General features: G+C 47.3%; 1 protein-coding gene across 1 annotated transcript; it reads right to left on the bottom strand.

The window, feature by feature from the left end:
• Positions 1-10,490: 10,490 nt before the first annotated feature.
• LOC118708258 (vegetative cell wall protein gp1-like) lies at positions 10,491-11,794 on the bottom strand. The gene is made up of 2 exons (XM_036419450.2): positions 11,219-11,794; positions 10,491-11,034 (listed from the first exon to the last, which is right to left on the bottom strand). The coding sequence occupies exons 1-2, from the start codon at positions 11,303-11,305 to the stop codon at positions 10,570-10,572; spliced, it is 552 nt and encodes a 183-aa protein (XP_036275343.1). The 5' UTR covers positions 11,306-11,794; the 3' UTR covers positions 10,491-10,569.
• Positions 11,795-24,684: the final 12,890 nt, after the last annotated feature.

Below are 24,684 nucleotides of genomic sequence, written 5' to 3'. Positions count from 1 at the left end.
CAAATGACCACAGCAATACTATTTGCTCCTTTCTTGAAGCACACGTGGGTGGGTGTAAGTAGGTTTATACAATAGTTGTTTGTATAGAAATAATACAAAGAAATAACACAGCAATAAATAAATAATAATTCAAGAATAAACTGTTTCGCCCTGACTGGTTTGGCTCAATGGATAGAGCATCAGCCTGAGAACTCAACCAGGGTCCCAGGTTGGATTCCGGTCAAGGGCATGTACCTTGGTTGCAGGCACATCCCCAGTAGGGGGTGTGCAGGAGGCAACTGATTGATGTTTCTCTCTCATTGATGTTTCCAACTCTCTATCCCTCTCCCTTCCTCTCTGTAAAAAATTAATAAAATATTTTTTTAAAAAAAAACTGTTTCACCTACCTTTGCCCACACCCATATAAGAAAGCTAGCTAGCCATTCTCTCACCCCTGGCAAGGTTCTGCCCGAAACTCACACCCATATTAAAGACAGCATATTTTGCTCATCTTCTAGTCTCCTCTGTCATCTATCAGTTCATCCACCTGAAGGTAGCCTAGCATGATGGTTAAAACATGAGCTTGGCAACTGACATGACTCAGTGGTTGAGCGTCAGGTCATGGTTGGATTCCCGGTCAGGGCACGAGCCTGGATTGAGGGCTCAGTCCCCAGTAGGGGGCGTGCAGGAGGCAGCCCATCAATGATTCTCTCTCATCATTAATGTTTTCCTCTCTCTCTCCTTCTCCCTTCCTCTCTGAAATCAATAAAAAAATAAAATAAAATAACATAGGCTTACACAATGGAATATTATGCTGCAGTAAAAAAGAAGGATTTCTTACTATTTGCAATAGCATGGATGGAACTGGAGAGCATTATGCTAAGTTAAATAAGCCAGGCAGAGAAAGATAAATATCACATGATCTCACTCATTTGTGAAATAATAATGAACAATATAAACTGATGAACAAAAATAGATCCAGAGACAGAGAAACATCAATCAGAACGTCAAACCTCAGGGAAGGTAGGGGACAATGGAGGTAAGGGGGAGATTTCAACCAAAGGACTTATATGCATGCAAGGGAATGGGCATGAATGGAAGGTAGGGGTACTAGGGGAATAAGGACACAAATGTAATACCTTAATCAATAAAGAATTTTTTAATGAAAATAAATAAATAAATAAATAAATAAATAAACAAACAAACAGGCTTAGAAGCCAGACATGAGGGATATGAACCCTGGCTATACCAGTTACTTGCCCTGTGATCTTGGGCAAGTCCCTTCCCTTCTCTGCCCCAGCACCTCATTTGTAATACTAATCCTAGCACCACCTCCTGGGCTATGATGATAACTACATGAGTTAATCCCTATAAAGCACTTAAAACATCTTCTGGAATGTAACAGTAAGTGTTCAGTGCATAGATTCTGTTATCATTGATGCAACATTCGCATTTACTGAGAGACTGCCACCTGCCAGCCACTCTGCTAGGCTGCCTCCACATTTAAGGACCTACTGACTCGGCCCTTTATTCACGAATAACAAGGTCTTCCCAGGTCCACGGCCCCATCTAATCCTTACAACCATTCTAGAGATGGGCGTCACTCCTACTCTTCTGCTCTGAACCTCACACACATACTCGATGGTGAGAGTCTCCGCACTGCTCACCTCACAAGCTCCCCCTCCCCGACTTGTAGATTTTTTTCCTTCCCTTCCTGCAGCTCCCTCAACTTCACATGAAGCATCTTTCTTAGCATCTGTTCAGCGTGACTCCTGCCATTAGATACATTCTTGTGTGTTTATAATGCACCACTGATTTGTTTCAGACTAAATTGTGGGGTCTAAATATAGTGATGTTGAACATATTTCTTTGCATATTAACTTTAAAGAAATAGATTAATCTTTTAGAAGTAATCAAAAATGAATGACCCACTCAGCATGCAGCAGTTACCAAAAGAAAAAACTGTAAAAATTTTAAAACCTCAAATCCCCATTTTTCCTTCTTTATCGTTTCTGACTTTATTAATTGAAGTATATACTTCATAATTTTTTATTTTAAAAATGAAGTGGTCTAGTGAGTCTCATAAACCAATCATGGTCTTCCCTGGGGACACTTAAATGAAGACCTGATTCTTTTATTCTCCAAGTCAAATTCCATTTTCAAAAATGACATGGCAGCCTGGCTGGCATGGCTCAATGGTTCAGCATTGACCTATAAGCCAGGAGGTCATGGTTCGATTCCCAGTCAGGGCACATGCATGGGTTGCGGCCTCGATTCTCAGTGTGGGGCATGCAGGAGGCATCCAATCAATGATTCTCTCTCATCACTGATGTTTCTCACTCTCTCTCCCTCTCCCTTCCTTTCTGAAATCAATAATAGTAATAATAATAAACTTTCAATAACATGGCAGAATTGCCATCGTCATTCTAAGAGATGAAACAAAGAACAATGAATAAAGTGAGATAGTAAATGTTATGAAAATTGTTTCCTGAAATTTCAGCCATCTATCCAACCTGTCTGCTTTTCTGTCTACTGCAGACCAGGCATGATGGGGATCCAGAACCGAGGCAGGCATGGTTCCTCCCACAAGAGAGGCCCCCAGAAACAAGGACGATACGAGAGAGAAGCATTCTGGCGAGGAGAGTGCTGGAGTGGCAAAGTGAAATTAATTCTTGCTGAAGTAAAAATATAATGCGATTCTGCTAAATCATTCAAAATGCTTCCCCCTCCCACATGCACTCACACCCATTTTGATTTCTCGCTTCTCTTCTTCCTTTGGAACCTGACAACACTCTCAATCCCCATCCCTTGGGTGTTTATATTAAGCCACCAACTATCGTCTTATTCAATTCCATGCTTTCCTGTTACTCAGAAAGGGTTCCATAGGCAAAGAAATATACTTTCTGGTTACAACATTAAATAATGAGGCAGGCCACAATGTATAAAGTGCCGTCATTCCACGCCACATTTCATTTTGGAAGAGGGAGGGCCGAGGTCGCCTGGGAACAATTACCAAAATCATCAATGGGATTCAATAAACATTTTAAAAAAAAAGACTAATTATTTGTTACAATAACCAGTTACTATTGCCACTTTGTATTTGGAGGTTTGTAAACTACTTCCATTTGAAATGTAATTGATTCCATTTTTATCATTTGTTCAAGTTTATGTGGTTGTTCTCTTCCTAAGAGATGATAACATCTATTTTCGGCAAATTATACATTATAATTCCTCATTCAAGGCTGTAACAGAAAAACAAAACGCTAATTTATGCTGTAAACGAAACTACGGCATCATAATCATTCATTGTTAACATTAGAAACTGAACTGCTACTGGAAATAATAAAAAGTGGAGCAAAATGTGGTCGAGCTTTTGGGTGAGAGTTTTTCTTTTTCTTTGGGCCTTTTGGTGTGCGTGTGTGTGTGTGTGTGTGTGTGTGTGTGTTTTATTTTGTTTTGTTTTGTTTGTTTTGGGGGTTTGTGTTTTTGTTTTTGTTTTTGTTTTTGTTTTTGTTTGGGGGGGGGATTGCCTGTTTTGTGTCACTGCTACACAAGTCACACACTTCCTGGTACTCTTTCAGGCAAGAGATGACAAGGATGTTTGGTCTCCCCCCAGATGTAAGCCAGACATTCACTTTGCCCCTTAGCTGTTACCTAAAGTTCTCGGTTTCAAACTTACACGAAGATGTGCTCACAAAGCAATCAGAAGCGCACGCTAAAGAGGGGCAGCTAGCGGAACGGCACACCTGCGCGGCCACATGTCAGTAAGCCTCCACAACTACACGTCCCTGCACATCAGCCATCAACCACTCCCCACCCTGAGCCTCTCCCGTCCTTGAACCCCTGGGGCACACTTCCTTGTCAGGTGAGCCTTCCCCCACCTCCGGGTCAGACGAACAGAAATCCAGTAATTTGCATGAACCAGGTCAATCCTTAGGAACTCAAAAATAAGGGCAAGTGGGGCCTAGTACCCTGTTCCACGCGCTGCGCTTTCCTGAAATAACCACCTTCACGTGCAAAGATGGGAACATCACCTAATGGCATTTCTCCTCTCCTTTGTTTTTGGTGTGTGTGTGTGTGTGTGTGTGTGTGTGTGTGTGTGTGTGTTTTCCCAAGCATAGGATCCAAAAGGAGGAAATATCTCCATGTAATTGTGATATCAAACATGTGAATTCTTTGAAGGGACCCAAGAGTCACACTGCCTTCTAAAGTAAATCACTGCGCTGCTGCCCTTTTCGCTTGCGCCGGCTGCTGTCCGCTTTCACCTCTTCGCTGGCAAAGTGTGGCCATCGATTTCCTGTGGTCTCCCCGGGAGGAAGTTCTGCTTTCCTGGGTGATGACTACAGAGGGCAGGTGACCCCGTTCTCATTCCCACACGAAGCCTGCGCTTTTCCATTTCCGCGAGGGCCGCGAGGGCCCAGGCACGTGAGGCCGGCAGAAACGCATCGCCTTCTGCTTGGAGATGGTCTTGCTGTGACCACTGACATTTAATACGTCCCCTCCCCTGTATTTTGGAAGAGTACAATATGAGGGATGAACCACTAAAAGGTATTAGTTCATGACGGACATAAATATTAGGTGCAAGATTCGATACAGAGGACACCTGATAACATGGCCACGATAAGAAAGGTGAATTTCAGACTAAATCACAAGCATGAATATATACAGAGAAAACCCAAAATGATACGGGGTTGCTTATGAGAGAATTTATGTAAATATATATATATATATACACACACACACACACACACACACACGTATTTGTGATAGGATTTTACTGTATCTGAATGATTATTTATAAAATTATTCTATTAATGAGTCTTAAAATTGTGTTTCCTCTGTCGAGTGTTATTTTCCAGATGTGTACCTTTGAAATGAGCTCGCCACGAAATCATAACCCTTTGAGGCTGGGAGCTGCCGACCTGAAGACCCTGTCTGTCTCACACTGGATCAGCCATTCCAAACCAATAAGAATGGTAAATACAAACTTTTAGTCTATCTCCATGAGAAGGAAAAAAGAAAGGTCAAGTAGTTATGGTGGATTCACCAAAAAAGAAGACTTTGCCACCCTGAGTGGTTTGGCTCACTGGATAGAGCATCAGCCTGCAGACTTAAGGGTCCCGGGTTCGATTCCGGTCAAGGGCATGTTCCTTGGTTGCAGGCACATCCCCAGTAGGAGGTGTGCAGGAGGCAGCTGATCAGTGTTTCTCTCTCATCAGTGTTTCTAGCTCTCTATCCTCCTCCCTTCCTCTATGTAAAAAAATCAACAAAATATATTTTTTTAAAAGAAGACTTTGCCTCATTCTCTAGAGCATTCTATTTGATTATATAAAACACCAGAAGAAAAAAAAAAAAAAGAAATGCGTAAAGTTGGCCAACAGAGGAGATCGTCAACTATTTAACGAAGCTGGCAAATGAATGGCACCATGTCACACTTGCTAGAAATGTGCATGATGTCTCTAGGTTGTGCTGGAGAGTCAGCCGAGTACAGAAAGTAAGAGCAAGTCTGCACTCGGGGCTCTGAAAATAGACTGCCTGGAGGATATCCCAATGCCTCTACATAGCATTGAGGTATGTAACTCTACTTGCCTTACTTTCCTCATCTGTAAAATGGGAATAATAATAAAAGTACCTACTCTTTAGGTTGCCATGGAGATTAAGTGAGTCAAATACATGCAAAGTGTTTGGAACATTATTGATGGAAGGATAGCTATTGTCACCACTCTTTGACAATAGAACTTTGGTTCATAGAACTTTGTAAAGGAAAGTAAGAAACATTTTCTTTAGGATGCCTTAAGGAAGTTAGCCTTACTGGAAAACCTCCTAGTAAGCACAAGTTATTACAAGTCTCTTGTACTTTTTGGTCTCCCTACAAGAACCCAATATTTAGAAAAGTGAGGTCAGGTGAGCTGGGTTTATAGGCAGATTTCTAAAACGTATCTACGAAAGGCAAGTATGTAGAAATGTGCCTGACACCTATTCTGTAGATCATAATACATCTTCAGGAAAAACAAAAACATTTGCAATGTCTAGAAGCCCGTTTTTATTTTTTTGAACTTTGAGATATTGGCTTTCTAGCAACTTTGTAAAATGGAGGACATTTACAAGGCTTGGCTAGTCGCCAGGGATCCAAACATTATTACCACTTTGCGAATTCTGAACCACCCGGAAAAGATGGGGGAAATACTAAGTCCTTGATGGCCCTTGGACTACATGGGAAAGACCTGGTCCTCAGTGGGCTGCTTTCCACTTTGGCTACCCATGTGCATGAAAGCAGTGCCAAGCCAATAAATAAATAAATAAATAAATAAATAAATAAATAAATAAATAAATAAATAAAAAATGGCAGCCAGCACAAGCTTTCAGCAACTTACCCACATCCATTAATGATTCTGCATTGAAAAGTCTACCCTGCTTGAAAAGATAGAGGGAGCACAAAGAATTACAGGTACTGGGTAACAAAAGTCCAGGGCTGGATTCCACACAGACACTGCCTACTCGGAGGAGTTATGTGTCTCCTTATAAGGATGCCATTTTATATTGCCAGCCTGGAAAATCTGGGAGAATGGCAGAGGTTTGGGGAGAGAGAAAGAAAAGTTAAAAAAGAGCAGAGTCAAGTCTGTTGATAACGTCTTTTTCACAAACTGAAGTTCAGCTATCCAATAACAAAAAAAAAAAAAAAAAAAAAAAAAAAAAAAAAAAAAAAAAACCTGGTCAATCAGGTGAATCGTGTCAGATGCCTGGCCTCATGGACACCCAAGCAGTCGGCTAATTGGCTCCATTTTTCACTCTCAATGGATTGATTCAATATCATACAGACCTGGCCTGCTTCGATTTGGGCTTAACTAGTGACAACTAATAAGGTGACCTAGGTCCACACGGCAGGCCGTCATGACCAGGCCGCAGTCGGCTTCACGGAGGAGACAGAAAGCTTAAACAACTACGGGAGAGACGCGCAGGTTGCAAAGCACAACGTGAGAAGACAAAGCTGGGTTTGGAAGCTGGCACTACTGCCATCCCTAGGCGTGAAGCTGTAAATTAAAGAATGGTCTGTTGTCTGCTGCACGGAGCCAAATCAGAGGCATTTCACATACACACTGTAATTGGGGTTTTCGTTTTAATTGAAGAAATAAATTCCACCTAAGCAGATGCTTGCCCCCCCCCCCCCGCGCGCGCGCACACACACACACTCTCCCTATGGTATGTTTTACACATTGGCAAGTGGGTGCAAAATGTCTACAACACGGTCTCCTCAGCTATAAGATGGAATTTCCTGGTGTTTAAATGGTAACAGATGCAGTTTCAGCTCTGATACACACTGGGCTCTCTCCAAAAAAAAAAAAAAAAATCACCCCAATCCCCACCACCCCCAGCTTTAATAATAGGACGTCAGAGAGTAACGAAAGTCCTCCCGGCCAACGATGATTGTTTTTGTTTTTGTGTTCAGCAGTGAAAGAAAAAAAAAAATACCCTCGTGGTTCCCCAATGTCCAGGCCCCTGGGTAAAGAGCCCCCACCTTCATTGTGTTTTCCAACTGCTTGTTTATAGCCAGAGGTGTCATAATCAGGTTTCTCGTGAAAATGAAAGTAATCAAAAATGCCTTGTGATTCCAGGAAACGAGCTTCTTGGGGAGACATGCCTGCCTGCTATTGATGTTGTAAAAAGGCTCCTTTTACATGGTATTAGTTGTTGAGAGCACATCATATTGATCTAGAAATAAAAAGCTTGATTTTTTTTTTTTTTTTAGCACAGGCAACCTTTACTTTCGTAAGTACTTTATACATTAGGAAGAGAGTTTTGTTTTTAATTGAGGTAGAGTAAACAAATTATATTAGAAGAGCGTTGCTATTTTTAGGAAACGGAGCATTTGTAAGCTTTTTGGCAGCAACTCAGGTAAATAAAAAAAAAAGAAAAAGAAAATCATGAATAAGTCTTACTCGTTCAAATTTGGCCTGGGCCTCCTCTCCCCAGCAGCCCTGCCCAGAGTCAAGGTGCGATTGAAAGCATTGCCTTTGGATGTGTGTGTGTGTGTGTTGTGTGTGTGTGTGTGTGTGTGTGTGTTTCCTCCGTAGGAACAGAGTTGGGAGGAGTAGGTTTCTCAGTCGTTTGCCCACGTTCAAACGCTGAAAGGGCAAACTGGGAATCAATAAGAACCTCGGTCCTTATGCACGTATGTGCTTCATCCCTGGAAATGGTGGTGTGGCTGGCTGCATAGGAAACCGCACCGCCTGGCTACATTTACTCCCCGGCGGTTAAGGCTTTCTGTAGCACTTGAGGGCACCTTCCTCTACATGATGTCCACCGCTCATCTGTTCCTGTACTTTCCCTTAAAGTTCATACAGCGCCTCTGGAAGAAGAAATCAATATTTCAAATCATCTCCCTCTCCCCACTTTACCACTCCTCTGCGCTGAGGGGAGCCCACCACCCAGTCCCCCGCCTGCGAGGGGCGAGACAGCCTCCCCAGCGCACCGCCAGCCGCGGGATCAGAAATTCTTCCCGATTTTCTTAGCAGCACGAGGCTCCCTTCCTAGAAGAAAGATCTTGCCTTTGAGGAGGGGAGAAAGAATGCTTTTCCAAGCCAAGTTTAACTAACTTTCCCCGAAGAACCCGACAGTTTTCCTCTTGTTAAGAAGACGCCGTCCCCACCCCTTCCTCCGGTTCTCCCCTTCCTCCGCTCCAGGCTCGCTCCGCACCCCTCCCTCCGGCCCACCTCCTCCTCCGGTTTCCAAGGAGCCGGCACGTGACCGCCTGTCTTGCAAAAATCTGGCCGCAGCCTTTCGCTTTCAAACGCTCCAAACGACTTGTTTCCTATCTCATGAAAGCTGTTGCCAGTCCTCCCGTCGTCGCTTGGGAAGCCGGATCGCGGCGTGCTTCCTCACACCCGAGTCTCCCGCTCGCTCTCCTTCCGAGGAAAGCGAAGCGGCGCGGCCCCGAGGTGCAGGGCGGAGAGACACGGGGAAACTTATCCCAACGCATCCGATCCGACTCCAGGCGGGGCGGGCGGAAGGGGGCGGAAGGGGAGGGGTGGGGAGCAGCGGCCGAGAAACCCCGAGTCCCCGCCGGGCTCGTGCCCGGTGCGTGGGTCGAGCTTTTCCCTCCGGGGTCTTGGTCCTTAAAAGGCGAGCTGCGGTCTGTTTCTGACTCATTGACAATCACACACACACACACACACACACACACACACACACACACAGGTGCGCGGACGCCCGCTCCCGGAGAGCTGGAGTTTGCAAAACCAAAAGGGTTGTTGGCTCTCGGCAATCTGTAAAGCCCGCACCCCGCACTCGGAGGCGTGGAGAGCACACCCAGGCCCCTCCAGACGGGGCAGGATGGCCTGGAAAAGGCCCCCCCAGGGCCGGCATAGAACTCCCCGAGCCCCCCAACTCCAGCGCTGGCGCGACCACCCCGGCATTCCTGCAAGTTTTCTACTCACAACGGGGCCTCCCAATCCCCAGGTGCCTCGCCCGGAACCCCCTGGTCCCTTGCCTGGGCCGCCCTCTAGCTCCCCCCGGAGCGGCCGGCACCCTTCCCGGGAGCGGCCCAGACGCCCCCGCCCTCCCGCGGCGGCGGCCGGCGGTCTGGGTCTGGGTCTGCCCAGGGCTCGCCGCCGCCTCCCGTGCTGCGCGGCGGCCGGAGCCGGGCCACTGCTCCCCTGGCGCCCTGATGTACATCCGCTGGGACGGCCGCTCCGGCTGCTCCGGCTCTCCACCTGGCAACTCCTAGTTGGGCGATCTCAGGGTTTTTGGAAACGGGAGGTGCCGCGGGAGAGGTGGAGCACATTTTTTTAGTTGTTTTTGCCCTGAGGGTTTTGGATGATTTTGCTGGGAGCTCGCAGGAGCGCGTGGAGCCCGGGGCCGGGAGGGAGCGCGCCGAGCCGGCGGCGTGTGCGGCGGGCGGCCCTGCGATCTGCCGCCGCTGGCGAGCGGGCGGGCTGGAAAGAAGAGACGCCAAGGCGGCTCGGCGAGCCGGGCCGGACTGAGCCCTTTTTCCTGGACACCCCGCACCCCCGCCGGCCCGTCCTGCCGCCCACCCCCGCCCCCCGCACGGCGCGCGCTCCGCCGGCCCGGGAATCCCCGCGCCCCCGACCGCCCCCCGAGTGCCCGCGCCTGTCACCGCTGCCCCTTCACCTCGCCTCGGGCCCCAACTTTCCCAGCCTGGGCCGGGGCACGCGTACACACACACACACACACACACACACCTCCTCCCTCGACTCCAGCTCCACTTCCCCGTGCAGTTTGGGAATGACAGATGCCTGTAGACTTTCACCGAGCGTGCGGTGGGGGCAGCAGACGACAACAGTTATTTCATTGAAAGGCATTTTTTTCCTCCTCTCTCTCTTTCTCGCTCTGCCTCCCAGAATAGCTTTTGCACCCCTAGAACCTGAGCACACACGCCTGCCTTTCCAGGTTCCCAGTGGCCCGCGAACACCCATCTGCTTCCATGCCCCCCCTTTTCCGGAGTCTACCTCCCCCCCCCCCACTTCCTACCCCCCCTCCACCCGTCACACCGACATGCACACCTAGAGGCCGGCGGCGGGGGGGAGTGTGGAGGGCACGATGCAGCCAGACTGCATTGCACAGTCATCAAAGTTAAGTGTGTGTGGTGGTGGGGTGTCTGTGCGCGCCGAGGGAGGCGAGGGGTTCTGGGCACCGGAGCATCCCCTCTGCCCCCTTCCCCCCCCCCGCGGGGTCAGGGGACGCCTCCACTTGAGATTGCAGCCATTTTAGGGGAAGAGGTGGCTCCGGGCCCGGGGGGAGCGGAGGAGGAGAAAGAGCCCATCGCGGGGGGCTCGCGGCCCCGCAGCCCCTCGGCGCAACCGGAGGGCGGGAGGGCTGGCGGGCGCCGGGCGCGCAGGGGCGCGGCGCCCGCGGCGACTTGGGGAAGGTTGCGCTCGAGTTCCTCGGTTTTGCCCGGAGTTGTTCGGGGGGTAACGTGCCGGCTCCAGCTTCTTTTCTTGGGTTCCCGCTGGGCTGGGAGGTGGGGGCGGGGTAGGTGTCGGTGGCAGATTGGGCACCGGAGGGACGCGACAGACCCTGGAGACTGGAGAGCTGGTGCTGGGGGAAGGGGGGGGGGGGAGGGACACCTCCTCTCGCCGGTTGGCACTGACCCAGACAGTGCGACCCACTTGCCCCCCCAGCCCCCCCCCCTCCCGAGCCTCTGCCTCCCCGCCGAGTGCCAAGTGAGCGCGCGGCGGGGGGCACGGAGCGCGCCGCCTCCCGGCCCCGAGCCCCCCCTTACCTGGCTGGAAGGGGTTTCCCAGGAGGAGCCGTAGTTGGGAAAGAAGGAAGAGAAGAAGGTGTCTTCCGACAGCCCGCAGCCCGCCATGCTCTGGATGCAAATAAAATGAGGAGGAAATGGGGGGGGGGGGGGGTTGGGGGGGTTAGGGGAGGGCACTCAGAAAAAAAATTTTTTTTAATCAAATCAAACCAATAAGCGAAGAAGAAATCCTCTCGAAAAATAAAGAAAAGGAGGGGAAGGGAACGGCCAAAGGAACGGAAACTCTGGCGGCGCTGCCTCTCGGGCGGAGTGATGCTCGGGCTGCCGCCGCCGCCGCCGCCGCCGCCGCCGCCGCCGCCTCCTGCTCAAGACGGTACCTGGAGAGGCTCGTCCTGACTTGGGCAGCCGCCGCCGCCGCCGCCGCCTGTGCCGGCTGCGTGTGTGCGCGTGTGTGTGTGCGTGTGCGTGTGCGTGTGTGCGATGTGTGCGCGCAGAGCGAGAGACCGCAGGGGAGGCGGGAGGGCGGGAGAGCGCGCGAGCCGGGATGGAGGGCGCAGCGGCGGGCGGGTGCGCGCGCGGGGGTGCGTGCGGCGTGTGTGTGTGTGTGTGTGTGTGTGTGTGTGTGTGTGTGTGTGTGATGTGCGCGCGCGCGCTCGCGGGGCTGGGTGTGCGTCTGTTTGGGGAGCTCACCGGAGAGCCAGGCCCGTCACGTGGGCGCGCTGGCTCTGCCGGCGCCGGGGACAGCCTGTACTACAGCCCCGGCCACTAAATCAGCCCGCGCCGCCAGACCTTCGCAGCCCCCCCGGGCGCGGGCCGCCCTCCCCGCCGGGCCGTGCGCGCCCCGGGACGGCGGGGAGAGCGGGTGCGGCCGCGGGCAGGTGGGGGAGTGGGGAGTGGGGCGCCCGGAGCCCGGGCGGGGGGTTGGGGAGAGATGCCCGCGGAGACGCACAGGTTCCACGTTACGCCCCGAAACCTCCTGGTTGGCCCTGCTCCCACCCTCTTGGAAGATTCCACCCCCCCCCCGCCCCTCCTGAATTCCTAAAATTGCCTTCCCGTGCGGAGACCCCTCTTCCAGCCACGGAGAAATTATTTGCACACAGTTGCTATGTCTCGATTTTCTTTTCTTTTCTGGCGTCTCTGGTCCCCCGCGCTCGCACGGGCGCGCGCGCACAGACACACACACACACACACACACACACACACACACACACACACGCAGGCACAGGCACACCCGTGGCCGCCGCCTGCCATCCCAAATGCAAACCCACTTCCTTTGGCCAGTTGCTGTAGTTAGGCTAAGTCAAGGCTACATCGAACTAGGCTAGGTTGAGAGAACTGGAAAGTGGATTCAGGGGACAATACTGCCCCAGCAGGAAGAAAGGCTCCACTTTGGCATTCTGTTGATTTAACGGTTAAAAACGAAAACGGATTTTGTAGCTGCCGCACTAAAATTCAGGCCCTTCAACCTCAATTCTTTACTTCGAGCTCTTCTATTAAGTCTGTCATATGTTATGAGAATGTAAACACACACACACACACACACAACACGATGGTATATCAGGATCAAACCAACCTTTTTCTCAATCTTAATGATTGAGTGTAGCTGAAAGTTTGTTTCTGCACAAAGACATTCCTTAATGCTTCCCCCCCTCAACTCTTTGTACAGTATTTATAGTAAGCAAATTTCAAAATAAAAATGGGCATATCTGCTTAAGATGCTCTTATAAGTATTTGAGTTCTCACACAAAAAAAAAAAATACTTGAAACAACCTGTTACAGGCAATTTGTTTTGTTTTGTTTCTGAATCTTTTTCCAAATGTTGTCCATTTTTCTTCAAACCAGTTGTGTTTTCCTAAGAGTTCGCACTTCCTCTTGCCAATTCCCCACTTGAGGTCGAAATCCTCTATGAAATAAACATTCCCACAGCAACCCAGTGATGTCACAAACATCGGCTCATTATTTCAGAGAGGAACTAAAGCAAGAGAAAAAGATCTCTCTAGAAAGACAGACAGCTGCTGTTTTCTCGAGAGTAGGGTTGCTTCTACCAGAGACTCGGGAACTATATTAGATTTCTGGCTAAATACTGTTTTGTTTTTCTGAGATGGATTTATTTTTCAAACATGTGCCAGGTGATCTTAAAAAATAAAATAAGTCATCTTCCTCTTTTCTGGCTTTCCTGAAGAATGGTGCTTCAAGTCCATGGTCCTTGCCTGCACTGGCCACCATAGATTTTAATAAAGGAGAAAATGATTTTTTTTTTTCTAAAAAGTGATGTCGGAAAGAACATTGAGAGATGAAATTTAATGTACTAACTTCAGGCCCAAATAATGCTGACTGACCTGGCTTCAAAAATACAATCGTTTTTTAAGAAAAGTATTAGACTCACAGAAATTCTATTTTGTTATCAAAGTTAGTGCTGACCTCACCAATACTGAAGAGAGGGGCTTCTCCTCCACTGTCCCTTCTATTGTTTCTGGTGCCTCCAGGCTGGGAGCAAGAGGCATGCATTCTTCATGTTGTCGCCCATTTAATCCCACTGCAGTGCCACTCCGATAAATATTAATTATAAAGGGACTGGACAACATATAATTGGGCCCAACACTTGGGATTTCTTAGACTTTCTGGCTACATAAAATCCTTTAGATAATATCTATACAAAGCACCATAGGAATTTGTAAAATGCTTTTTAAAATATTTTTTTCTTACTAGAGGCTCGGTGCATGAAATTTGGGCATGAGGAGGGTATCCCTCAGCCTGCCCTGCACCTTCTCCAATCTGGGACCCCTCCGGGGATGTCCGACTGCCGGTTTAGGGCGTGGTCTCAGCTCAGGTCCCACTTCTACTCCCATAGAAGTTAATTCTATCTCTGGGGTCCCCTTTCCTGTTAGTTGAATGAATGGCTTCATTCCTCACAATAATCCTGGGAGAATCAGGACTCTTGACCCCCATATAATAGATTATGAGATATTCCTCCCATACTCCAGGGCTGCTGGCTCCTAACTGCTTGCCTGACTGCCTGCCTGCCTGATTGCCCCTAACTGCTTCTGCCTGCCAGCCTGATCGCCCCCTAACTGTTCCCCTGCTGGCCTCATCTCCCCCATCTGCCCTCCCCTGCCAGCCATCTTGTGGTAGCCATCTTGTGATTATGTGAGGGTGTCATGCAGGGGATCGAGGACCTCCTAGGCTTTTATTAGTATAGATATCAGGGAATAAGGGAAAGGGGGAGAGAGAGAGAAACATCAGTGATGAGAGAGAATCATTGATTGGCTGCCTCCTGCACACCCCCTACTGGGGATCAAGTTTGCAACCTGGGCATGTGCCCCTGACTGGATTCGAACCTGGGACCTTTCAGTCTGTAGGCTGACACTCTACCCACGGAGCCAAACCAGCTAAGATTGTAAATTGCTTTTATTCATTTTTTTTCTTAGCTGTGTAAATGAAGTGTCCCAACACATGTGGTCACCAAATCCATGTCACATGGAATCCATTGCATAGATTCAGTGCACAAGACAATGCTCTAACCACTGAGAACACTGGCCAGGGCCCCTTACCTTTTTTTAATCCTCACCCGAGGATATGTTTGTTGTTGTTTTTTAATCTTTATTGTTGAAAGTATTATATATGTCCCCCTTTTCCTGTGACCCCTTTCTAGGTAAAGTGCTTTTTATGTGCTGTATAGTGTTTTAGCTCAACTTGCCATCTATTCCTGCAGCCACCTGGTCTTTGGTTGAGCATCTACCTATGAACCAAGAAGTCATGGTTCAATTCCCGGTCAGGGCACATGCCCAGGTTGCAGGATCCATCTCCAGTGTGGTGGCATGCAGAAGGCAACCAATCAATGATTCTCTCTCATCATTGATGTTTCTATCTCTCTCTCCTTCTCCCTTCCTCTCTGAAATCAATAAGAATATATTTAAGAAAACAAACAAAAAAATAAACTGATTGCATTTTCACTAGCTCATCTGCTCTTTGAGAGGACCCTGTTAGGAAGCTGTGATCATTTTTGTTTTGTTTATAGGTGACGAAACTGAGGCTCAGGAAGAGACCCCCAATTCCCCCATCTTACTAACTACTTCTATCTAGCAGCTGGCAGAGCTGGGTCTTGAACCAAAGACTTCTGGTTCGGGATTTCTCTTTCTCCAAATGCGTGGATCCACCAAGCAGGCCCAGGGCCTGCGGAGACAATCCGGTGAGGGAGAGGCAGGAGCAGGTGGGCTCTCTTCTGAGCAACCACCAGGGGGGACATTTGTAGGAATGAAGTCTGGCCTCTAGCCGCAAACACTTGGCTCCCCTTAAATTTCCAGCTCTCCCTGCTTTAAACAGGAGAGGCCCAAGAGCGCCCCCTGAATAGACTTGTGATAACATGCCTTCCTCTTGGCCCAGCTTGCTCCCCTCCCGGGCAGCCCTTCAGTCCTGAAATAACTCTTCCTCCGTAGGTTTGTTCATCTGGCATTAGCACGGGTTTGTTTGCTGGTTCCCAACAACGGAAAAACAAGCCAACCTCTTCTGCCCCCACAGGGGCCCAGTACAGATGGAGGCAGCCAACCCCTTGGGGAACAGAAGGAGCTGCACGCTCATTGAGAAAAGATCACCAGGGCCACCTTGCCAACTCCTTGCTGTGCAATATGCAAAAGTCTCAAGACGAAAACCCAGACCAGAAAGTTCTCGATTTCTAAGTCCACTGTGGTTGGTTTTTCTCAGGGCAAATCAAACTTTCTCCTGCATGCATTCTTGTCAGATTGCCAAGTCACGATTTGCCACACTTGAAAATGTGTAATTTGTTGAATTGCTATCATTCCATTAATGAGAAAATCCATCTTTATTCATAAGCCCTTCCCCCACACACACACAAGAAATAAGTTTTGCATTAATTTCATATTGGTAATTGGTTGGTAGTCCAGATGATGCTGGGCGGTTTCCTTGTTTATAAATGAGGTGCATTAACACGCTCATACCACTAGGGTGTCATTTAGTGAATGGCTGCTCTGCTCTGCAGATGCGAGAGGCCAAATTGTTGTGGATGTGGATAAAAAATGATTGTTTTAGCTAAAACTGCAGATGGGAAGCAGATGTAATGTACAGAGGAAGTTTCATTTCACTCAGTCTCCTTTCCTTTATTAAAATAAAGTCTGCTAATTTGTCTTATTTTAAAAAGCCCTCTGAATACAAACTCATGTGTGCCCATCCCATGCAAAGTGAAAACCGTCTCATTCCTCCCTTCAAGAAGTTTACAGTCTCAACAAATATTGTTTGATCTACCTGTTTGTTTGTTTTTTTAGTTACCAATTTTTCTTGGTAATTGTTTAACATTTTACATCCTCTCACCAAAATTATAATTACCCCAGGGAAGGATTAACATTAAGAAGTAGTGAGACAAGAGATCCCAGAAATCAACCCAAGCCATTATGCTCAATTAATAGTTGACAAAGGAGGCAAGAGCATACAATGGAGTCAAGACAGTCTCTTCAATAAATGGTGCTGGGAAATTTGGTCAGATGCATGCAAAAAAAAAAAATGAAACTAGGCCACCAACTTACACCATACACAAACTCTAATTGGCTAAATGACTTAAATGTAAGATGGGAAACCATAAAAATCCCACAAGACTCCATAGGCAGCAAAATAACAGACATGTCATAGCAATATCTTTATAGACACAACTCCTAGGGCAATGGAGACTAAGGAGAAAGTAAACAAATGACACTACATCAAAATAAAAAGCTTCTGCACAGCAAAAGAAATCATCAACAGGCCCACTGCATGGGAGAACATATTTGCCAATGATATTTCAGATAAGGGTTTAATCTCCAATATTTACAGAGAACTCCTACAACTTAACAAAAGGAAGATAAATGATCCAATCAAAAAATGGGCAAAGGATCTAAATAGACACTTTTCAAAAGAGGATATACAGAGGCCAACAGACATATGAAAACATGTTCAAAGTCACTCATCATCTGAGAGATGCAAACCAAACAATAATGAGATACCACCTCACACCTGTCAGAATGGCTACCATCAACAAATGACAAGTGCTGGTGAGGATGTGGAGAAAAAGGAACCCTCATGCACTGCTGGTGGGAATGCAGACTGGTGCAGCCACTGTGGAAGACAGCACAGAGTTTCCTCAAAAAATGGAACTCCCATTTGACCCACTTCTAGGAATATTTCCCAAGAAATCAGAAACACAAATCAGAAAGGACAAATGCACCTCTATGCTCATAGCAGCACAATTTACAATAGGTAAGACTTGGAAACAGCCTAAGTGCCCATCAGTAGATGAGTGGATTAAAAAACTGTGGTACATCTACACAATGGAATCCTATGCCACTATAAAAAAAGAAGGAACTTTGATCATTTTGCAACAGCATGGATGGAACTGGAGAGCATTATGCTACATGAAATAAGCCAATCGGAGAAAGATAAATATCACATGATCTCACTCATATGTGATCAATATAATTTGATGAACAAAAATAGATTCAGAGACAAGCATTAGGGGAGGTGGGTGGTTAGAGAGCAACCAAAGGACTTATATGCATGCATATTAGCATAACCAATGGAAACAGGCACTGAGGCAGTGGATTTGCCTGGGGTGGGAATGGCTGGGGGGGGGGGGCAGTCAATTGGGGGAAAAGGAGACATATGTAAAACTTTAGACAATAAAAAAGAAATACAAAGAAGTAGTGAGATTCCCTGGAAAATATAGCTCAGTGGTTAGAGCGTTGGTCCTTGGATTGAAGGGTCGAGGGTTCAATTCCCAGTCAAGACATACCACGTACTTCAATTGCAGATTCATCACCATTCTGATTTGGGTGAAAGTGGAAGGCAATCAATGAATGTGTCTCTTACCTCAGTGTTTCTCTCCCCCACCTCTCATCTTCCCTCCCTTTCACTCTCAAAAAACAAAATCAGTGGGAAAATATCCTTACTCCTCAGTTGAAGATAAAAAATAAATAAATAGATAAATAAATAAATAAATAAATAAAATAAAAAAGTAGTGAGACAAGGAAAAGTTGGGGGGCAGAGGAAGGGTATAAAAAAACAAGAAAGAGCCCTAGCCAGTTTGGCTCAGTGGATAGAGAGTCACCCTGTGGACTAAGGGGTCCCCGGTTCGATTCCGGTCAGGGGCATGTATCTTGATTGCAGGCACATCCCCAGTGGGGGGCGTGCAGGAGTCAGCTGATGGATGTTTCTCTCTCATTGATGTTTCTGGCTCTCTGTCTCTCTCCCTTCCTCTATGTAAAAAAATCAATAAAATATATTTTAAAAAATAAAATTAAAATTAAAAAAAAAAAAAACAAGGAAGAGCCCGGCTGGCGTGGCTCAGAGGTTGAGCATCGACCTATGAACCAGGAGGTAATGGTTCGATTCCTGGTCAGGGCACATGCCCTGGTTGCGGGCTCGATCCCCAATGTGGGGCATGCAAGAGGCAACCAATCAAGGATTCTCTCTCATCATTGATGTTTCCATCTCTCTCTCTCTTTTCCTCTCAGAGATTAACAAATATATATATATATATATATATATATATATATATATATATATATATATATATATTTTTTTTTTTTTTTAAGAAACTAAGAAAATGAACCTCAAAATAACTATAGCAGTAATAATAATGAATAGAATGCTCAGAATAGGCCAGGAATGAAGTTAGGTGCAGGACAGTCTTTCTTACTTTGGACTTCCCTGGGATGAAGATGTTTGGAAGGCTAGACGTTCCTTCGGGAGGAGATCCTGGGAACACAGATAAGAAAGTAGGGGAAGTGAGATAAAGAAATGAAGGAAGCATCACCATGGCAACCGGAACTGACTACTACTTGAGAACCACTGGGAGGCAGTGGAGAACTCACACTTCCAAGTTACTCCATTCAAGGGCTGAGGAATCCAGGGTATTGATCCTCCACCTCAGCTGCAGTTCTGCTGCCCTAGTGTTATTCATTCCCCAGCACCTTCAACCTGTAGCACCAAGTGGGTCTGATGGCCAGAGCAAGTCCTCAGGCCAAACGGATGCAGAAGCTGATGTGAGAACCTGGGGCCACATACATAGTTAGTGGCGAAGGGATAGGGCATCAAGAGCACCTGCTACCCAAAATTAACTCACTTCATTTTACAAAAACCTCATGAAGTGGGAACTATTGCATTTCTACGTTTTCCTAAGAGAACACAGGCTAGGAGCATAAGAAGTGGCAGCTGTTGTTTTTACCCAGATAGCACCCGTTCCCTCTTCTGGTAACAGCCCCCTCCCGGCCTTTCCCTTTGGGAAACATTCCCTTCTCTGCCTCAGTGATCCGGCCTGACTCCCTCACTCCAGGCACGCACAGGTGACCCAAGGTGACCTGAGAAGAACTCTGCTTCAGCTTTTTGCTGGAGCCATGGGCCCAGGAGTGTGCTCTGCCAGTCAGGAAAACAGAGCTGGAAGGATAGAAGCCTGGAGCGTGTCGAGGTCCTGTTACTCCCACAACAATGATCCCAACTGCTTGAGAAGCCAGCACTGAAGAGAAGCATCACAGATTTACATCACAGATTCCTCGTTTACATCTTTTGAGAAGCTGGATCCAGCCCCACCTGAAGCTAGACACCTCCCTGGAAGCTCTAATTGAATAAACCGATGGACTCCTATCACAAGTAAGCTGGAGCTTAATTCTTAGAAGTTAAGCAACTGGGCCAAGACCACACAGCCAATGAGTGTGGAGGTAATATTCAAACCCAAGGAACCCTGCTTCCCTATAGAGTGCTCCGGCCCATGCTCTTCCCCATGGCACTCTACAGTGCAATTAGTGTCTACCACAGGCCAGGGCCCAGAGCCACATCACCCTCCTCACTGCCTGGCCCTCACTGGCAGCCTCTTTTCTTCCAGAAGCCGCTGCCAATTTGTTTAAGAGGATAATGGATCAGGATGCATCTCAGCCTTATTTGAATTGTTTGTTCCATCAAATCATTAAAAGTGTGCCATGCTTTATTGATGGTCACTTGAAGAAAGGCCAGAGCAAAAGTGACAACAAGTTTAAAAAGAAAATAGAGTTAAGGCCTTCAATTTTCTTTTCTTTTTAAAAAATATATATTTATTGATTTCAAGATGAAGGGAGAGAGAGAGAGAAACATCAATGATGAAATATGATTGATCGGCTGCCTCCTGCACACCCCACACTGGGGATCAAGCCCACAACCCCGCATGTGCCTGACTGGGAATCAAACCATGATCTCCTGGTTCAAGGGTTGATGTTCAACTACTGAGCCATGCCAGCCAGGAGACAACTCCTGTTTTAGAATTCAGTTGCAAATGACAAAAACAAAAACAAACAAACAAAAAAAAAAAAAACCTTTACTAGTAAAAGAAAAAAGTTTCATTGGCTTACCTAACGGAAAAGACCAAGAATAGTGTTGTCCCCAGGAAAGACTCAATCAACATCTACACCACCACTTCTTGGTTTTGCTTGTCTTGGGTTGCCTTCTCTCTCAACCCCACATGGAGCCTCCAGCAGCATCTGATTCACCTCTTCCTTTTTACCAGTGGTCCTAACAGACAGAATAGATAGATTCCTGTTTCTCTCAACAGTCCCAGCAAACACCCTGTGGTTTCTGATCACTGGCTCTGATTGGTCCATCTTTCCACTAACTATGGTAGCCAGTGGCATGCAATTCATGATTGACCAGACTTGAGTGACAGGTCCACCCCTGACTCTCTTGGTGGAGTCAACACCACCAAGTCACATAAATTGAGACTGGAGAAGATGTAGTTCCCCAGAGGAAAATTGGGGCACAACCTGGTGATCTCCTATTTCTAGAAGAACAATGATTGGCTATCAAGCAGGCCAAAATTGTTTCATCCGCATCCGCACAGTGGTTGACATCACAGAGAACACATTATTTCTTCCTTGCTTTTAATGGGCTCCTACTTTGTCCAGAGAAAATTAACACTACACATAGAGCAACAAAGAAAACAGATAGCAATAAAGAAAGGTAATTACACATTCTGATTTGCAGGCAATAGAATCCACTTCAATACTTTAAGTAGATACTCCTGGGACAGCCCAAGAACAGGGTTTGGATGCTACTAATAAGAACAGAGAAAGAAGCTGACACCCTGGAATAACAAGAAGGTTTGCCACCTGGTTGGCCAGAACTTAGCAGCCACCATACACTACTCATTGCTGCCTGTCAGTCTGGAGCAGGTGTGTGTTCTTGGAGGCACCATCCCATGTATGACCTTACTGGCAAAGGGGTATGGGAAATGTAGTTTTCAGCTTTCTGGTGTTTAAGTACCGCAGAGTTAATGAAGAAGTGCTGCAATAGACACTGATGAGGTGATTTACAATAGCTGCCATAGAGCAGATCAGGGGAGTTCAGTGGGAGAGAAGCAATAAAGGCTGAACTCAAGACCTGATCACGGGTCACACTGGCTTGTCTGACATGGCTCTGACATTTGCTAAAATGAAATGAGATAAAAAATAAAATTTAGAAGCTCTAGATGCCAGGAGATGAGGTGTCCTCAGAAGCCTGTACTCTTCAGACCACTCCTGGACCACACCTGTCAGTGCTGGGTGCCATTTGAAGACATGCATGAAACTAGCTCACTGTGTTTGTGGAAGGCAGTTAGGAAGACGTCTGGACCATGTTGTATGAACCACCTGGATATCTCTCCCCTTCAAAGCTTGTATCCAGTGTTTCTTCCCCTTAAACACTTTCACTTCTGTCCATTTCTCTCCATCACCGTGGTAGGCCAGGCCACTTTCCTCTCTTGCCGGGACCTTCCAGTAAAATCCTGACAGGTCCTTCTGTATTCACTCTTCCCTCTACCAGCCATTCCCCATGCTACCAAGAGTACAATCTTTTCAAAGCCCATGTATAATCATGGCTGCCCTTTCTTGGCTTCTGCTGCCTTTGGATCAAAGCAATGGTCCTTAAAATGACCCCTTCCAATTCCTCCAATCTAACCGCAGCCCTCACCCCAAGTCTGGCGGTTAGCATGGTTTTTTGAAACCTCCTGGTTCATAGGTCCACACTCAACCACTGAGCCACTCCTGTTGGGCAAGCTGCTCTTATCTACTTGGTTTTCTCACCTAGCACAGGACCTGCCTACTCAATAAAAGTTGGCCAAATAAACTAAACTAAGCTTTAAAAAAATAAAGAAAAAAAAGAAAGCAATCCCCCTGCACAGAAAGCAGTAATAAAATGTGTTCTACTACCACCTTGAGACCTCAATTAATGTGCTTTTTCTCCTCGTGAATCCTTGCTTCCAAACAAACAGAACCTGACAGCCCGAATTAAATCATTTATCTTTCCAGCTCTCTGCCTTGGCTCCATCACCAGCGAATGCACCCTGATATTTCATCAGAAGCTGGCAAAAACAAGCACGATGGCCCAGCTCCTCCACTTTATGTGTGCAACCCCTACACATACAAACCGTGGAGAAATGCTCGTCGCCAACCCTTCTTTTACCTAGGCGGGGTTAAATGCCCAATTACCATATCCGATCTTTCTGTTTCCTCACGTAAACCCTACAAGAGCCTGTATCTGGATAATGTGTGTGTGCGCGCGCGCGTGTGTGTGTGTGCGCGCGCGCATGCGCACGCCAGCCCGCGCGCCAACCACATTATTCACCTCCATCCATGAATTACACAGTGCAAACAGCCTTAGCAGGAAAAGAACACGGCCAGAAATGCAGAAAACTTCTGCTAAATGTTATGTTCCGGCTCCTTCTGACACACCGTAATGCCTTTTGATTTAGAGTGGCCAGCCGTGGGCCGGGGAGGAAATACAGGCTCATTTCCACCCTGCCCCGCATAATTAAATGCCTAGATGAAGTTTTCCCCGGTTCTGCTCTCAGAGCCAAACAACGCTTGTTTGCATTCCATCATCATCCATAAACACCCACGGCAGGCCAGGCCGGGAGAATGCACCTTCGCTGTTCTGCCGCTAAACCTTACATCAGCGCGCCCTGAGCCACACTGAAGCCCATCAGCAGGGCTTCTGGTTGTGAAGCCTGCGGTGTTTATTTTCCTTTGAATAACAAAAATATCCTATGTGCAGCTCACTGTTTGGAAAGGGATAACATGGGTCTAGACAGACACTCCATGGATCATCTCTGCATCAGGTCTGTGGAATCAAACATCTTCTCTTCTTCAAGCCTTCATCCCAGAGCCGCTAAGTAGTCACCAGAGAGAGCAGTTTGGAGGTAGCTTCCACCACTTCCCCCGCTGAGATGGGGACAGTGAGACCACAGGCAGGGGAAGGCCTCAGAGCCAGGCACAGGTGGCCTAAGAGTCTGGCACAGCATGGAGGTCAGACCAGGGTCTCTCAAGCTTGACCATGCACGGGACCCACCCAGGGATCGTGTCGGGATGGAGAGCTGGCTTGGTAGGGCTGAGATGAGGCCGGAGATTCTGCATTTTCTGGCAAGCTCCTCAAAGATGCTGATGCTTCTGGCTGGGGGCACATGATTGCAGTGATGGGGCTTTAGACCTCAAGCTCCGAGTCAGATAGGCCTGACTGGGGACCACCTCCTTGGTGGCTGGAGCCTTTTGGACAAAATTCTTGACCTCTCTGAGCCCTGGATTCTTTATCTGTGTAACAGGGATGATAGCACCTATCAGGCAGGTCTGCCAAGAGGGTTACATTGTGTAGTGCGTGTGAGGGGCTGGGAGCAATGCCTGGCACATTAGAAAGCATCTGGAAAGTGTTACTTAGTGTCCCTGGTGCAGAGACCTCCTGTACTGACGAACACCAATAGTGACAGCATCAAGACCAGAGCCCACTGCCTCTACTGCCTGGGAAGCATGCCTGGCACATTTTATTATTTCATTATTTTTAGTATTACATTATTGTCTTGATTTAATTTTTTTCATGACACAAAGTAATACCTGTTTTCTTAAAGAAAGAAAGGAGGAAGACATAAAGGAAGGTAAAGAGGGAGTGACAGAGGGAAGGAAGAAAGAGCAAAATAAAATAAGAAAAAAGCATCTGCCAGAGAAATCACATGACATTTTAGTCTGCATACCTCCAAGTCATATAGACACATCTATTTCAAATAATGGGATTATATTGTACATGCCATTTTACAATCTTTTATGTTCACTTGACACATCACAATAACCATAGAAACAACAGTAGTGTTATCCTATATAATAAAAGCCTAAAATGCAAATAGACCAAATGGTGGAACGACCAGCAGAACGACTAGTCACTATGACACACATTGACCACCAGGGGGCAGATGCTCAACACAGGAGCTGCCCCCCAACCCACAGGCCCCAGGCCAGCCAAGGCAGGTGCCAGTGGGGGGCCTCCAATTGCCCCACCAGTCGCCCCACAGCTCAGCCCGGATCGCCACCATGCCTAGGGACTCTACCTGTGCATGAATTTCATGCATGGGACCTCTAGTCAATAATAACAACAGATCCTCTTTAATAGGTTCGCACTATGTGCTAATACCCCTCTCACACACAGTCAGCATCTTAACTCATTAATTTTCACAACATTTT

The sequence above is a fragment of the Pipistrellus kuhlii genome, unplaced genomic scaffold (genome assembly GCF_014108245.1).
Source record: "Pipistrellus kuhlii isolate mPipKuh1 unplaced genomic scaffold, mPipKuh1.p scaffold_m20_p_1, whole genome shotgun sequence".
Taxonomy (NCBI): Eukaryota; Metazoa; Chordata; class Mammalia; order Chiroptera; family Vespertilionidae; genus Pipistrellus; species Pipistrellus kuhlii.
The sequence above is the reverse complement of the archived record's forward strand: the minus strand, read 5'-3'. Positions and strand labels throughout refer to the sequence as shown.